Source organism: Diceros bicornis, chromosome 26 (genome assembly GCF_020826845.1).
Source record: "Diceros bicornis minor isolate mBicDic1 chromosome 26, mDicBic1.mat.cur, whole genome shotgun sequence".
NCBI classification, from domain to species: Eukaryota; Metazoa; Chordata; class Mammalia; order Perissodactyla; family Rhinocerotidae; genus Diceros; species Diceros bicornis.
This window is the reverse complement of record NC_080765.1, coordinates 46,261,949-46,275,952: the sequence shown is the minus strand read 5'-3', so window position 1 is coordinate 46,275,952 and position 14,004 is coordinate 46,261,949. Positions and strand designations below refer to the sequence as shown.

General features: G+C 58.5%; 1 protein-coding gene across 2 annotated transcripts; it reads left to right on the top strand.

The window, feature by feature from the left end:
* Positions 1 to 7,666: 7,666 nt before the first annotated feature.
* Positions 7,667 to 13,898, top strand: RAB26 (RAB26, member RAS oncogene family). 2 transcript variants are annotated; one of them, XM_058570308.1, is made up of 9 exons: positions 7,667 to 7,913; positions 9,019 to 9,129; positions 11,555 to 11,596; positions 11,690 to 11,756; positions 11,958 to 12,010; positions 12,408 to 12,473; positions 12,579 to 12,635; positions 12,737 to 12,813; positions 12,913 to 13,898. In XM_058570308.1, exons 1-9 carry the CDS (start codon positions 7,719 to 7,721, stop codon positions 13,013 to 13,015), a joined length of 771 nt encoding a protein of 256 aa, XP_058426291.1. In that variant the 5' UTR covers positions 7,667 to 7,718; the 3' UTR covers positions 13,016 to 13,898. The 2 variants fall into 2 exon arrangements, with proteins under 2 accessions (XP_058426291.1, XP_058426292.1); XM_058570309.1 differs by lacking the exon at positions 9,019 to 9,129.
* Positions 13,899 to 14,004: the final 106 nt, after the last annotated feature.

Below are 14,004 nucleotides of genomic sequence, written 5' to 3'. Positions count from 1 at the left end.
ATAATGTGTCAAAACTTCACAAACTGTACACTTAAATATGTGCAGTTATTGGATGTCAATTAAACCTCAATAAAGCTGCTTCTTAAACATAAAACCAACAAGCAGGTCAGTGGTGGCCAGGGACTGGAGGGGGGCTCCCACAGAAGGGCATGAGGGAATTCCTGAGGTGAGAGAGATGTTTTACACCGTGAGTGTGGCGATGGTTAAATGACTCTACATTTGTCAAAACTCATCAAATTGTACAGTTAAAATTGGGGAATGTTATTGTACGTAAATTATGCCTCAATAAAGCTGATTTTTAAAAATCTAACCATGCGGAAATTGGAATACCTTCTTTTAAATAACTCTTGAGCCAAAGAAATCAAAATTAAAATCAGACTATATAGGGGGCCAGCCAGTGGCTTAGTGGTTAAGTGCGCGCACTCCACTGCGGCGGCCCGGGGTTTGCAGGTTCGGATCCTGGGCACGCACAGACGCATTGCTTGTCAGGCCATGCTGTGGCGGCGTCCCGTATAAAGTGGAGGAAGATGCGGACAGATGTTAGCTCAGGGCCAATCTTCCTCAGCAAAAAAAAAGGAGGAGGATTGGCATGGATGTTAGCTCAGGGCTGATTTTCCCCACCAAAAAAAAAAATTCCAAAACAAAGTAGAAGGAATGAAATTAGAAAGCTAAGAGCATAAATTAGTTATTTTAAAAGAAAGGGTAGAATTGATTAGCAAATCAAGAGCTATTTTTAATATATAAAGCTATTAAGATTAAAAAAAAAAACCTGCTGGCAAGTGTGGCTGAAAGAAGAAAAATAAAATACAGAGCATCAGGATTAAGAACGAAGGTTTATTCACAGATACAAAGAGTTAAAAATTACAAGAGGGGACCGGCCCCGTGGCTTAGCGGTTAAGTGCGCGCGCTCCGCTACTGGCGGCCTGGGTTCGGATCCCGGGCGCGCACCGATCACCACTTCTCCGGCCATGCTGAGGCCGCGTCCCACATATAGCAACTAGAAGGATGTGCAGCTATGACATACAACTATCTACTGGGGCTTTGGGGAAAAAAAGGAGGAGGATTGGCAATAGATGTTAGCTCAGAGCCAGTCTTCCTCAGCAAAAAGAGGAGGATTAGCACGGATGTTAGCTCAGGGCTGATCTTCCTCATAAAAAAAAAAAATTACAAGAGAAAATTATGTGCAATCGTTTGTCTAAACTGTCGAACTCTAGATAAAATCATTATCTGTTAGAACAATACAAACTATAAAAACTGACTCAAGGAGAAATAAAAAACCCAAATAGACCAATAATAAAGGAAGAAATCAAAAACATATCAGAGCCATGCCAGGAAAAGACACTTAATCCAGATCTTTTTATGGGCAAATCCTATCAAATGTGAAAAGCTCTGATAATTGTGATTTTATTTATACTCTTAGAGAACAAGGGTCACATCTCAATGTATATTATGCATATTTATCATCAATATGCAATGTATTTAGTAGCATAATTTGGATACCGAAACAAACTGGACAAAGATAGCATAGAAAAAGAAACCACAGTCCAGTGATTTTTAGGTCTATCTCAGCCACAGAACTCTTGTTTCAAACAAAATCCCCGAATAGAAAACTATGGCTCTGGGTAAGCTGAATAATGGAGCCCAAAGATATCCAGGTCCTAACCCCCAAACCTGTGACTGTTACCTTATATGGCAAAAGGGACCTTGCAGATGTGATTAAATTAAGGATCTTGAGATAGAGGATTATCCTGGACTATCCAGGTGGGCCCTAAGTGTAATCATAAGTCTCCTTATAAGAGGGAGATTTGACAGCAGAAGAATAGAAGGCTAGGTGACTACAGAAGTGGAAAGTGGAGTGATGTGGCCATAAGCCAAGGAAAGCTGGAAGCCCCGAGAAGCTGATGAGGCAAGGATCCTCCCCTGGAGCCCCCAGAAGGAACCAGCCTTGCTGACACCTTGACGTTAGCCTCATAAGACTCATTTTGCACTCTAGCCTCCTGAGCACAGGATAGTAAATTTGGGTTGTTTTGTGCCACTGCATTTGTGGAACTTTGTTACGGCAGCAAGAGGAATCTCATACAGGCACCGTTACCAAACCGAATAGCGGTTACCCCTGAAGGGTAGCTCTGGGGGGAACGAGAACTTTTCTTCTTGCCTGTACCTTTTGTGTCGTTGACATGCCTGCAAAAAGCATATATTATTTTTATAATTAAGAAAAAAGAAGAGACAATGTTAATGAAGCACTTGGCCCACTGCAAGGGCAGCCAGTGCTCAGTGCTTTCTCGGTTGCCATGGTTACATGGGGGTCCACCAATGCCTCCCCTGCCACGAGGCCACGAGTGGCACTCAGAGGCTCCTTGGAGAGCCTGGAGCCGTGAGGCAGCTGGGAGGGTTCTGTGCTGCCTGAGCCCAGAGGTCTCGCCCACATGGGGCCTCAGCGCACGGTCTGGAGCAGAGCGAGGCCTCTCCCTGCCCCCCTGCTCTGCAGCTGGCACATTTTGCATCCTGGGTCAGCCAAGAGCCCTTAGGTGTGAGTACCTGAGCTGCTGTGGGAAGCAATGACAGAGGGCAGTCCTTGCATTCACACCTGCAAGGAGACAGCCCCCCGCTCCAGCCCTCACTCGGAACAGTCCTTTCCCTGCTGGCTCAGGCAGGGATGGACACCTGCCCCTTACCACCTGCCCGGCAAGACCTCAGTGCAGCAAAGTGAGCGGGCTGCAGGCAGGGTGTGTCCTCTCGGGAGCAGGACACTCAGTGTGGCCCCTGTGCACCTGGGCCTCGGGAATGGGGGTGCTGCACCTCTGACATCAGCTGCTTTCTGGGGTGACAGTTCTCTCTTTTGGGTGGAAGTCGCATTTGGTGCTGCTGCGGTTCCTTTCTGACGTCTCCATGGCAACGTTCACACGGATTTCACGGAACATAAGGTGTTTGAGCTAGAAGGCACCTTGGAGACCAGCTCCTCCCGCCCCCTCATTTCACAGAGAGGAGAGCAGGTCCAGAGAGGGGATGCCACATGCCCAGGGTCACGCAGCAAGCCAGGGACCCAGCCAGGGCTTCTGCCTTCTGGCACCATTCCCAGATGGGGTCCTTTTCCCTGAAATTGCATAGGACTGACTTCTTGGGAGGTGCTCTGGGGACACAAGGGCTGGCAGCTTTGCCACTCCCCCGCTGCTAAAGGACCCCTGAAGTCCAGCCTGGCTCTGTCCTGCTCAGGCACGGAGCTCTGCATTCAGTGCTTGTTGGGGACAGGAGCAGACAGGATGGGCGCTGTCCTCAGGCAGCTCACAGGCTGGTGCAGAGGAAGCACAGCCCCCTCGGGAACCACTGGAGAGCAAATGTGAGCTTCCACATGAGTGTCCATGGAGCAGGAAGTAGGGGTGGGAGGAGCCAGGGAAGGCTGCCTGGAGGAGAGGGCTCCAAGCAGAGCCTGGAAGGTAGAGGAGGACTCTCATTCCTGCCTGAGCCTGCCTGGCTTGAAAGCCACGCCCTGTGGGTGAGTGGAATGTGGGAGTAAAGTTGGAGGGCTGCCCCAGGCCACAGGTCTCAAGGAGATGTCATGTCTGGGGACTGAGGGCACATGTCACTCCAGGACAAGGGGATCAGACACCCAGAAGTGCAAGGCAGAGGGCAGAGGGCAAGAAGCTGGACGCCCTGGGCATGAGGGGCCAGGAATCTGGGCCGTCAGAGGGTGCTGGGGGTGAGAGTCCAGGAGGGAGGCCTCAAGGAGGCTGGAGCAGACCTGGGGTTGCTCTGTCCCTTTGCTGGGCATGGACACATGTGGCCCCTCCCCTGCCCAGCAGAGCCAGCCTGATGGCAGAAAGGTTGAGGGCTATAGGCACCCCTCCCCAGGGGACACGGTCCTCAGTCTTCACCTCGAGCTCAGCCCCAGGGCTCAGCCCAACTCTAAACCCTGCATCAGGGACTTGCCCTGGCCTACAGGGGGTCTTCTTCTCTCTAGGCCTGAAGGTCCCAAGAATCTGGGCATCCCCAGGTCCAGCCAAGGCAACTCTCCTGACCATTCCCACCAAACTGCCCCTGTCCTTCCCCTTGCTGGCAGCCTGTTCCAGTTATCTATTGCCGCATAACAAACATCCCCAAATGCTCGTGAACCTGCAGTCTGGCCAGGGTTCAGTGGGGACCCTGGGGACGGCTTACCTCTGCTCTGCATGGAATCTTCCAGGACACCTTCTTTACTCACATGGCAGCAAGTGGGCTCCTCTCCACCCAGGCTTCTCCATAGGCTGCCCGGGCTTTCTCACAGTGTGGCAGCTGGGTTCCAAGAATGAGTGTTCCAGGAGACAGGAAGAGGGGAGCTGGCAGTCTGTAAGGTCTGGGTCCAGAAACAGACACAGGGTCACTTCTGCTGTATCTATCTGTCAGAGCGATCACAGCTCCTGCCCAAACCCCAGGGTGGGAGACATAGACCCTCTGCCCTCACTGGGAGGAGTAGCCAAGAATTTGCCATCTTTAATCCACCTCACCCGCCACCCCCCATCTCTGCCCCATGGGCTCTGACTCTTCCTTGCCTCACCTCCAGGTCTGTGGATTCTGTCCCTCCTGGAGGTCCCCTCTGTCCCTAATACCTCCCCCTGGGTTACTGCAATAACTGTCCATCCCCTCCTCGCCACTCCCTGTATTCCTGTAGCAGTATCCTCTCTCTGTGGCTCTGCTCAGAAACCAGGCATGGTCCCTACTTCTCATTGAACAATTTCCAAGTTCCTAGCAAAATATTCAAATTCGCCTTACGATCTTGCCCTCTCCCACGTTACCAACTGGATTACCTCCCATTTCCCCTCAAGCAACTGGACCACACTTTGGCCTCTTCTGCTCAAAGTGCCCAACTACTGGCACTCTGAGCCCGCACATGTTCACTCCCTCCACCTGGCAAGTTTCTCTGTCTCCTCTCCTGTTGGACTCCTGCTCAACCTCCAAAGCCCAGTGCAAATGCCCCTCCTCCACAAAGTCTTGCTCTTACTACTTGATCAGACTAGTCTTGCTCTCAGTGCATGTTGAAGCACATTCTGCCTTAAATCCTTGTTAGCATTGGCGTGCCCTCCTGAAGTGGGGCCCGTGTTTCTAACGCATATTTATTTAACCAATTTAATAACTGTTTATTGATGCCTGGAGCCAGCTGCCAGGGAAATTGCAGTGACCATGACAAGCTGCTTCCTGTGCCCAGAGAGCTTACATTCCAGAGAGTGAGACAGATGGCAAACAGAGGAACCAAGGGACATGATGATCAAAGATGAGGAGGTCTGCTGGAAGCCAGAGAAGCAAGAGGATGCGGTGATGCAGGGGCCCAGAACTCCCTCTTCTCAAGAGAAACCAGAGGCCTGGATTTTCACATACACTCTCCTAATTTTAAAGGTTGCAAAGTGAAGCCTTTCTCTTCTGCGGCTCGCAGCTTCCCTGCCCTCCTGGCTTCCCCCTCTCTCTGGCATGCCTGCCCCATTCTCTCTTCCTGGTCACCCCATCAGCACTACCCCCACCCAGCTCAGGCTGCCCTACCTGCAGCCCCACCTCTAGGGAACCCAAACTCCTCTGGGACTCCCACGCCTTGGGCATGCTCTGGGCAGCAGCTGGCAGGAGGAGGTAGGGAGCCCACTGCCTAGGACCCTGGGGCCAGTGGGCAGCTGGCTAGCTGAGACCCTGGGCCAGCCACTCTGAAGTGGTCCTCACAGGAGTGGCACACCTGGAGTCTCCAGGGCCACAGCAGTTGGCCAACACCCCCACCCCAGGTCCCACTACCCATACTTCTGGATGTTGGCTTGGAAGAAGCGGTGGCCAGAGGAGCAAGAGAGGAAAGGAGGCCAGGGGGCCCTCAGAGGCTTCCACAGGTTTTTCCCCCAGCTCTGACAGGGCCCTGAGGGAGGGGTCTCCAGGGAACCCTTGGGCCAAAAATGGGACAGTTTGTGCTCTCCGGAGCCAGAGTTCCCAGGTACACATCTTAGCTCTGCCACTTCCTAGCCTGGTGACCTTCGACAGCTTCCTTCCCCTCTCTGGGCTTCAGTTTCCCTGTCTGAACATTAGGATCATAGCAGCACGGACCTCACAGGATAGGTGAAGATGACATGCGCCTGGCACATAACGGCACTAAGTGAAGGGAAGCTTTCCATGGCCTCTCTCGTGCAGGACCATGCCAGGCCCTCTGGAGGAATCGCTCTGCTGGGCAGCATCCTCCATCTGTGTTTTCCCGGACCTCTGAGGCTGAGAGGCAGCTTCTGCTCATTATAATTATTTGGGCTCTTGGCACTGCCAGCCGAGAGGGCTCAGGCCTCTGAAGGGCCCAAGGTCCCGGTGACAGCTGTCACGTCTCAGGGGACAGTCAGGCCATCCCTCCAGTTCCCAGAGGAGTACGGAGCAAAGACTGATCCCAGAGATGCTGCCCTTCTGTCTGCACCCACTGCCCCCAAGCCCTGGGCGAGGGACATCTTGGCTCATCACTCCCAGGATTCCATGACCACCTCAGCCTCATCCTCAAAACCCAGAGCATCTTGGGTGGGGGTCCTGGGACAGAGCCCCAGGCAGCCCAGGTCGGGAGGAGGTGTCAGGCCCTGGATAGGGGTCTGCCAGGAATCAATGGGGTTTAGACAACCAGCACTTGGCCCTCTTGGGGCCAGAACCTGGCACTGGAAGCCCAAAAGGCCAGCCACAGCCTGGGAAAGGGGCCTCCCACCTCCTTCACCTCCCAGACCCCTGAGGGCACAGCCCCAGGGGAGCAGACCCTCAGAGGGCCTGCAGCTGGCTGTGACACCTACTTCCCGTTGCCCACGGATCCGGAGGCTTCAGCCTAGCACGCAGAAGCTGCAGGCGAGAGCGCCTTGGCGGTTCAGCCCTGCCACTCAGCTGTGCCCGCTATGTCCTGCCTCTGATAACCAGCTGTCAGCTGAGCCCCGAAGCACTTGGTGCACCCAGGTTTGTTTGCCAAGCAGACGGTTGGAGCTTCCTGGGCCCGCGTGCCCTGAAGGGGAGGAGGGGCCCGCAGCAGACCAGGTGCTATCTCCGGCTGAGAAGGGACAGACTCCCAGGGTGTCCACCTATGCAGGCCCACCGCCCCCCCCAGCACCCCCACCTCAGAGCACTCCCCTCGTCTTAGGCCCGGAAAAAGTCCGGGGGCGGGGGGGGTGGTAACTGGGCAAGGGGTAGCTGGGGGCGGAGGGGCGCACAGCGGGCAGAGGAGCAACAGGATCCCGGGTGCTCCCTCACTCAGGCCCAGCGCCCCACACCCCCGCGCAAGCCTGGAGGCGGCCCCGGAGGGGGGTCACTGTACCGGGGCGGGGGCGGGAGCGGGAGCGGCCCCCACCAGGCAGAGGTGCACCGACCGCGCGCGCTCGGGGCAGTGCCCGGGCCTCCTGACCCCGCCCCCGGGGTTGGCAGCTCATTTGCATGGTCCCGCCCCAGCGCAGCCATTGGCGGCGGCGGCGGGAGGCCGGCCCTGAGTGGCTGCCGGGCCGTGGGGCGGCGGAGCCGGGGCGGGGCGGCTGGGAGCCTGGCGCCTGGGAAGCCGCCGCCGCCGCCGCCGCCGCCGCCGCCGCCGCCGCCGCCGCCGCCGCCGCCGCCGCCGCCGCCGCCGCCGCCGCCGCCGCCGCCGCCGCCGCCGCCGCCGCCGCCGCCGCCTCGGGACAGGTTCGGGTCCGGGTCGGGTTCCGCGGGCGCGGGGAGCAGGGCGGCCCGGGGCGCGGCGGCTGCAGAGGGAGCGCACTGAGCGCCCGCCCGCCATGTCCAGGAAGAAGACCCCCAAGAACAAGGGGGCCAGCGCACCCGCTGCCTCCGCGCTGCCCGCTGTCAACGGGCCCCGGCCGGCGCGCCCTGGGACTGCGCGCCCCGGCCCCGAGGCGCCGCGCAGCGGGCCCCCGCAGCCCGGCCGGCCCTCGCTTGGCGGCGGCGGCGACTTCTACGACGTCGCCTTCAAGGTGAGCCGGGCACCCCCTCTGCCTCCCTCCCCCGCGCCCATGCCAGCGCAGCAGGTGGCGTCCGGGGCCGAAGCTAAGCTGGGAGGGGGTTCGGGGAGGGGGTGCCGGGCCCTGCGGACCCTCGGCGTGGAGCCGACCCGAGCGGCACTCCGCAGCTGGCCCGGCTGGCATGGTGCATCGCGCGCGCGCGCGCACACACACACACACACAGCTGTCAGACCCGAGTTTAGGATACTCAACAGCTGGCAAGGCCTGCCCCCTACTCCCCCAGCTGGCAGGGCCCGACAAGGGGTTCCACGGAAGTCAGACCCTGGCAGGTGCCCTCTCCCAACTCCCTAATGCCCCCGCCCGCGCCTGCGCCCATCTCATCATTGCCATATGCTGCCTTCCCTCACACCCTAGGTCTGCGGGTCTCCTCTTTTTTAAGGGGGGAGACTAAGAAGAGGTTTGCCAGTAGGGTGGGGAGCACTGAGGCCTCCTCCAGGCCAAGGCAGAATCTTGTAAATTGGTGGGGTTGGCAGGACCATCTTTGGGCTTTGGAGCCTTTGGCAGCAGGCTGGGGGATGGGGAGGAGGAGGGGGAGGCCTGTCCCTCCCTGTCCACAGACCTGGCCTGGGCCCCTCCCAATGCCAAGATCTGACCCTCATGTGGCAAATTCCTCCAGAGTCTTGCTGGGATTGGAAGAAGTCCCCTGGCACAGAGGCCTCCAAAGGCCTCTCAGCAGGTCTTCAGCCGCCAACTCCCAGTCTCTGCTCCCCACCAAGCCCCAAACGCTCCCCTTCCAGATCAAGCATGGTGTCCAGGGCCTAGGGGTGGGGTTAGGTAGGACCCTGGATGGAGGAAGCTGCCCCCACTCCCTACTGATTGAGAAAGGCCACTGTTCAGGAGAGAGGGGACAGAACCTTCCAGAGGTGGAAGCCAGCTGGCACCATACCTGCTGTGTCTGCCCCAGGCCCTACTGAGCCTGTGGGCCTGGGATGCCTCCCTCCACTCCTTCCCCTCACCCACAGCCCCTCTCTGACCAGGCCAGCTCAGGGAAGACCACACACACCTCTGGGTGGGACAGCAGCACCCCAGTCCCCTCTGACCCTCCTGCTCACCCCAGGTCATGCTGGTGGGGGACTCGGGCGTGGGGAAGACCTGCCTGCTCGTGCGCTTCAAGGATGGGGCTTTCCTGGCGGGGACCTTCATCTCCACTGTGGGCATCGACTTCCGGGTGAGAGTGGAGGCTGACGTCCCGAGCACTGACTGGGCCCAGCCATGCACTGGGGCCCCAACACCAGCTCACTGAGTTCTCACAGCACCCCTGGCAGCTGGTTCTCCATTATCCCCGTGGCACCGACAGGCTCACAAGGTGGAGCTCCTGGCTGGACCACCTGGTTCCCAGGGTCAGGGTGGTTGAGGTGGGACCCCTTAACCACCAAGCCGCCTACCTCCCGACACCCGAAGGGTCCTGGAGACAGGTGGTGGCCACATCAAACCAAAGCAGAGATGGTACCCCTGTGCCTGGGGCTGGCATGATCCTGGAGGGCTGTATCCTCTGCCTTGGGGGAGGTGGGCGCTGGTGCCCCCATGGTGGTGGCCATCAGAGGGAACTCAAGGCCCATGTCCCCTTGGGAGGCCAGCATTGCTGCCCTACTGTACAGAGGGCGCCCTGAGGTGCCCACCCGGGACTTATGAGACAGATGGCTGTGGCGCTGGAGCATACACCCTGTCCCAGAGCTGCGGAGAGGTCCCTGCCCTTGAGTGAGGAGGCTCATCGGAAATGCTTCTACCTGGCTGCTCTCCCCTGCCAGAGCCCCCTCACCCCCGCCCCTAGCCGGGGCGCTTTGTCCTGGGGTTCTTCTGGGGGGGTGCCCCTAGACTCTTGGCTCCCCAAGCCCCTCCAGCACCCAAGCAGCCAGTAGGGTCAGCAGGGAATGATGGAGGGTGCAGCCTTAGGCCTGCGGGGCTCCAGCATCGAAGTCCCCCACCTCTGTCCACCAGTCTAAATTCTGCATGCCAAGGTGCTGGCATGTTCCTCGCAAATCCTGAATTTGCATTTTTTTACCCTTTAATTAGACCCAGTTGGCAGGAGGCTGGGAGAGGGGCCCATTCTGGGGACAGGAAAGAGGGGCTCCCTCTAGCCTGGGGATCCATTCTCTACCCTGTTTGGGGGGTCAGGTCCCCTCAAGTCCTCTGGGATGAAGTAGGGTTGAGGTGCCAGAGGGGGCGGTTTAGGCCTGGGGCAGGAGATCCTTTGCCTGTTCTGGCCCCACCTCCCTCCTCCTCATCTCCCTCTCAGCTCTGGGGCAGGCAGGGAGGGAAGTGAGGCCCTGTTCAGGGTGCCAGGGAAGGCAGGGTGTCCTCCCAGCCTCCCCCCCAGCCCGGCAGATGGCTGTGCTTGGTTCCCTGGAGACCCAGAAGCACCCTGACAGCAGGAGCTTGGGGAAGAGGGAAGCGATGACGTTTCAGCTGTCCACCGCCGCCCCGGCAGATGGGAACTGGGGTTGGGCCACTCCCTGCCTCTAGTCCTGAACTGGGAGGCCCAGCTAGGGAGCATGGCTGGCCAGCAAACACATAATGAGCACTCACTGTGTACCAGGCAGAGTTCTGGACCCTGTGGTCAGAAAGCTGCCGTCCCAGCAGGGAGAGGCTTCTAAATTAGAACAAATGCTTTTAACCCTCATGCTGGGCCAGACATGCTTCTCAGTGCTTTGCACATAGTAACTCATAAAGTCATTGCAGCAGCCATGGGATGGGCACCTTGGTTATCCCTATTTGTGGATGGGGAAACTGAGGCAGAGAGTGTTAGTAATGGGCCTGAGGGGTCACACTGTGGGTGACTTCAAGTAAGTCGTGCAAGTGGCTCTAAGCAAAAGAAGCAGCATGTGCAGAGCTGAGAGAGGTGCTGGCGGCCCATGAGAGGGGGCTGGGGGCAGGGCATTGTGGCCTATGGGCAGGGGTCTGCACATTGTGGAGAGCACAGGGGAGAGGCATATAGGGTGAGGCTGAATTGCCAAGTAGGCACAGGGCAGCCGGCCAGCCGGGGACCTGGGCCAGGGTGGGGTAAAGGGGCCAGAGCAACAGGACTCAGTGAGCAACTGGGGTGGGTGGCAGCAAGGGGCCCTCGAGAGCAATGAAGCTGGCGGGGCCATGTGCCAGGCCTCCAGGGTGGGCACAGGTAGAACCACCCAGCCCAGAATTGGACACAGCTGGCCATGGAGGGCAGCAACCTGCAAGACCAGCAGGACGGCCAACTAAGCCAGAGAGGGGCCTGGGTGCCCTCTGTGTGCAAGTTACCAGGAGGGCTCACCAGGGGAGGTGTAGCAAGCACAGGGGGAAGCTGGGTGGACCCCAGGACTTAGATTCAAGAGGACGCATTACCTGCAGGTAGAGGGAGGTGAGGTGTCAGATGAGGAGGACCAGGAGATGGGCACTGGGGCAGAGCCCAGCCAGCAGAGGGGCAGACAGGATAAGAATGAATTCAGGGGCATGCCAGCGGTCCCTCAGTCTCAGACTTAGTCCTGGCCTGGCACTGCCTGCTTACTCCACCCTACCCTTGGGAGCCTCCCCACTAGAGGGTGGCACTGGTCTAGCTCCTGCTTGGGGTGGGGCATCTGGTGCTGGGCCCTCACTGGAGCTGGCTGGTTGTGTTTCAGAACAAAGTTCTGGACGTGGATGGCATGAAGGTGAAGTTGCAGGTGAGAGGTGACAGGAGGTGGGTTAGTTGAGGGCAGGGGACACCTGGGAGGGACTGGGTAGCCCTGACTGCTGGACTGTGCCTATCACTGCAGATTTGGGACACGGCTGGCCAGGAGCGGTTCCGCAGCGTCACCCAGGCTTACTACCGTGACGCTCATGGTGAGCTCCTGGGCACAGGATCCCAGCTCCAGGGAGTCAGGGCTGTGCTGTGGGTGCCCTGCTCTGTTGGCTTCTGCTGGAAGAGGGTGCCCCAGATGTGAGCAGGGCACAAGTGTGGAGGGTTTGATGCACGAGGGTGTGATGCACGAGGGTGTGGGTGACAGGGACCTGGAGGTGTCCTCACTGGCCCTCTGCCCCCAGCACTGCTGCTGCTCTATGATGTCACCAACAAGGCCTCCTTTGACAACATTCAGGTCAGTGGCTTCCTTCTTGGTGGGGGGGACAGGCCAGGATGGGGCCTGACCCCACCCCCAACCTCCCTTAGGCACAGATGGCATCAGGGTCCCAGAGGGTTCTGAGGACCTTACTGACAGCAGGGAGGGGAAAGACAGCCCCTCTGGGCTCCTGGTGGCCCAAGTGCGGTGGCTCAGGTTGAGAATGAGCTGAAGGGGACCTGGGTGACCTTCTAGCTCCATCAGCCCAACACCTTGGATAAGGTACCTGTCCGGGGCACCTCAGCATGGCACATGGGCAGCACTATGTCTGCCCCTCCTATTAGCCAGTGCCCCATAGGCACTCTGTGGGGTTTGGCTTGGAGGAGCAGGGCTGCAGACTGCCAGCCTCCAGGCTGGTCTTGCTCTCCCCCTACAGGCCTGGCTGACGGAGATTCAGGAGCATGCCCAGCACAATGTGGTGCTCATGCTGCTGGGGAACAAGGTGGGCACCCAGCCTGTCCTCTCCACCCTGGCTCCACACGCAGGGGAGTGAGGGTGGCAGGAGTGGTGAGCCCCAGGCCAGCTCTCACCAAGACCCTTGTGCCAGGTGGACTCTGCCCAGGAGCGTGTGGTGAAGAGAGAGGATGGAGAGAAGCTGGCCAAGGTGAGTCGGGGTAGGGTGGGTGGCAAGGGGATGCCCCTGGGGCTGCAGGGTCTGGGGTGTCCCCACCAGGCTGCCACCTGGCTGGCAGCAGCTGTTTGCAGGAGTACGGGCTGCCCTTCATGGAGACCAGTGCCAAGACGGGCCTCAACGTGGACTTGGCCTTCCTTGCCATAGCAAAGTAAGTCCTAGCAGTCACCAGGAAGACCCCCAGACCCAGGGTCTGAATCGTTGTTGGGAGCACAGGCCACCCTGTTCCATGGTCACCCCTGCTCTATAGGGAGTTGAAGCAGCGCACCATGAAGGCCTCCAGTGAGCCCCACTTCCGGCTGCACGAGTATGTCAAGAGGGAGGGCCGTGGGGCCTTCTGCTGCAGACCCTGAACCTGGCTGGGCATGGCCACTGGGCTTCCTGCTGGGAGGCCCAGGCTCAGCCCAGCCGCTGCAAGTCTGGATAGAGGGTCTGCAGGCCCCTCCAACTTCGTCACCCAGTGGTCAATTCCAACGTGTCAGTTTCCAGGACTGCCATGGTGAGCCTTGCCCTTCCCTTGTCTGAGCAGCAATCTAGAGCCTTGGTCCCAACAAATGGGCTTCAGGGAGCTAGTGGGTCCGCAGCACCCCATCACCAGCTCCTGCCTGAGGGCCTTGCCCCCACGCTCTTCACAGAAAAGCAACTGTGGTCTGTACTGGAGGGAGGACCCCTCAATGAACAGGCGGTGCTGGGTGCCTGGTTGGCTGCTAGCCACAGCGCTCTGCTGCCCTCTCCTGGGCTCAGCCAGCTTTGAGGTTGGGTGCTGGTGCGGGCACATGTACAGTGCCAAAAGCCATGACTCCCACCCATGCCTGGGGCAGAGAGCTTCACAACTCATCACAGCATACGTCTGTGCCCCAAGAACCAGAGCGGCCTGCTCCCAGCCCACCTTCAAGGAGGCAGTGGTTCAAACATCAACAGGATTCTCCTCTTCTGCTACCTTGGAGGATGCCGAGACTGTGGTTTTGCAATACAGGGAATAGCATGTGGAAAACCACAGGAATGTCAAGGACCTAGGCCTGCCAGCTGTTGCCTGCTGCCCAAGGTACCATCTTTGTGGGCCATGGCCTGCCCACAGCTGAGGCCAGTGCTCGGCGAGGTCGAGCCAGAAGGCTGGTAGTGCGCTCCACTTTGTACTAAAATCTTCCAGTAGCTCTTTTGGTTGAGAGCCCTTGTTTTCATTCCTAGTAAATAAAGTGTTTTCTGGAGTGCCTGTCTCATCGTTGAAAGAAATCACCCTTTAACACCCTCGGCAAGGCCCAGGTCCCGACTTCAACACGAAGAGAGTGGCACTCTGTCATAACCAGGGTGGCAGAGAAGGTACAGCCGGGCTGCTTGCAAC

Excerpts from the sequence above, each read along its gene's own strand:
- RAB26 (XM_058570308.1), top strand. The coding sequence starts at position 7,719 with ATGTCCAGGAAGAAGACCCCCAAGAACAAGGGGGCCAGCGCACCCGCT. Across the intron at positions 11,757-11,957 it reads TTACTACCGTGACGCTCATG|CACTGCTGCTGCTCTATGAT; the intron begins GTGAGCTCCTGG and ends CTCTGCCCCCAG. Across the intron at positions 12,011-12,407 it reads CCTCCTTTGACAACATTCAG|GCCTGGCTGACGGAGATTCA; the intron begins GTCAGTGGCTTC and ends CTCCCCCTACAG.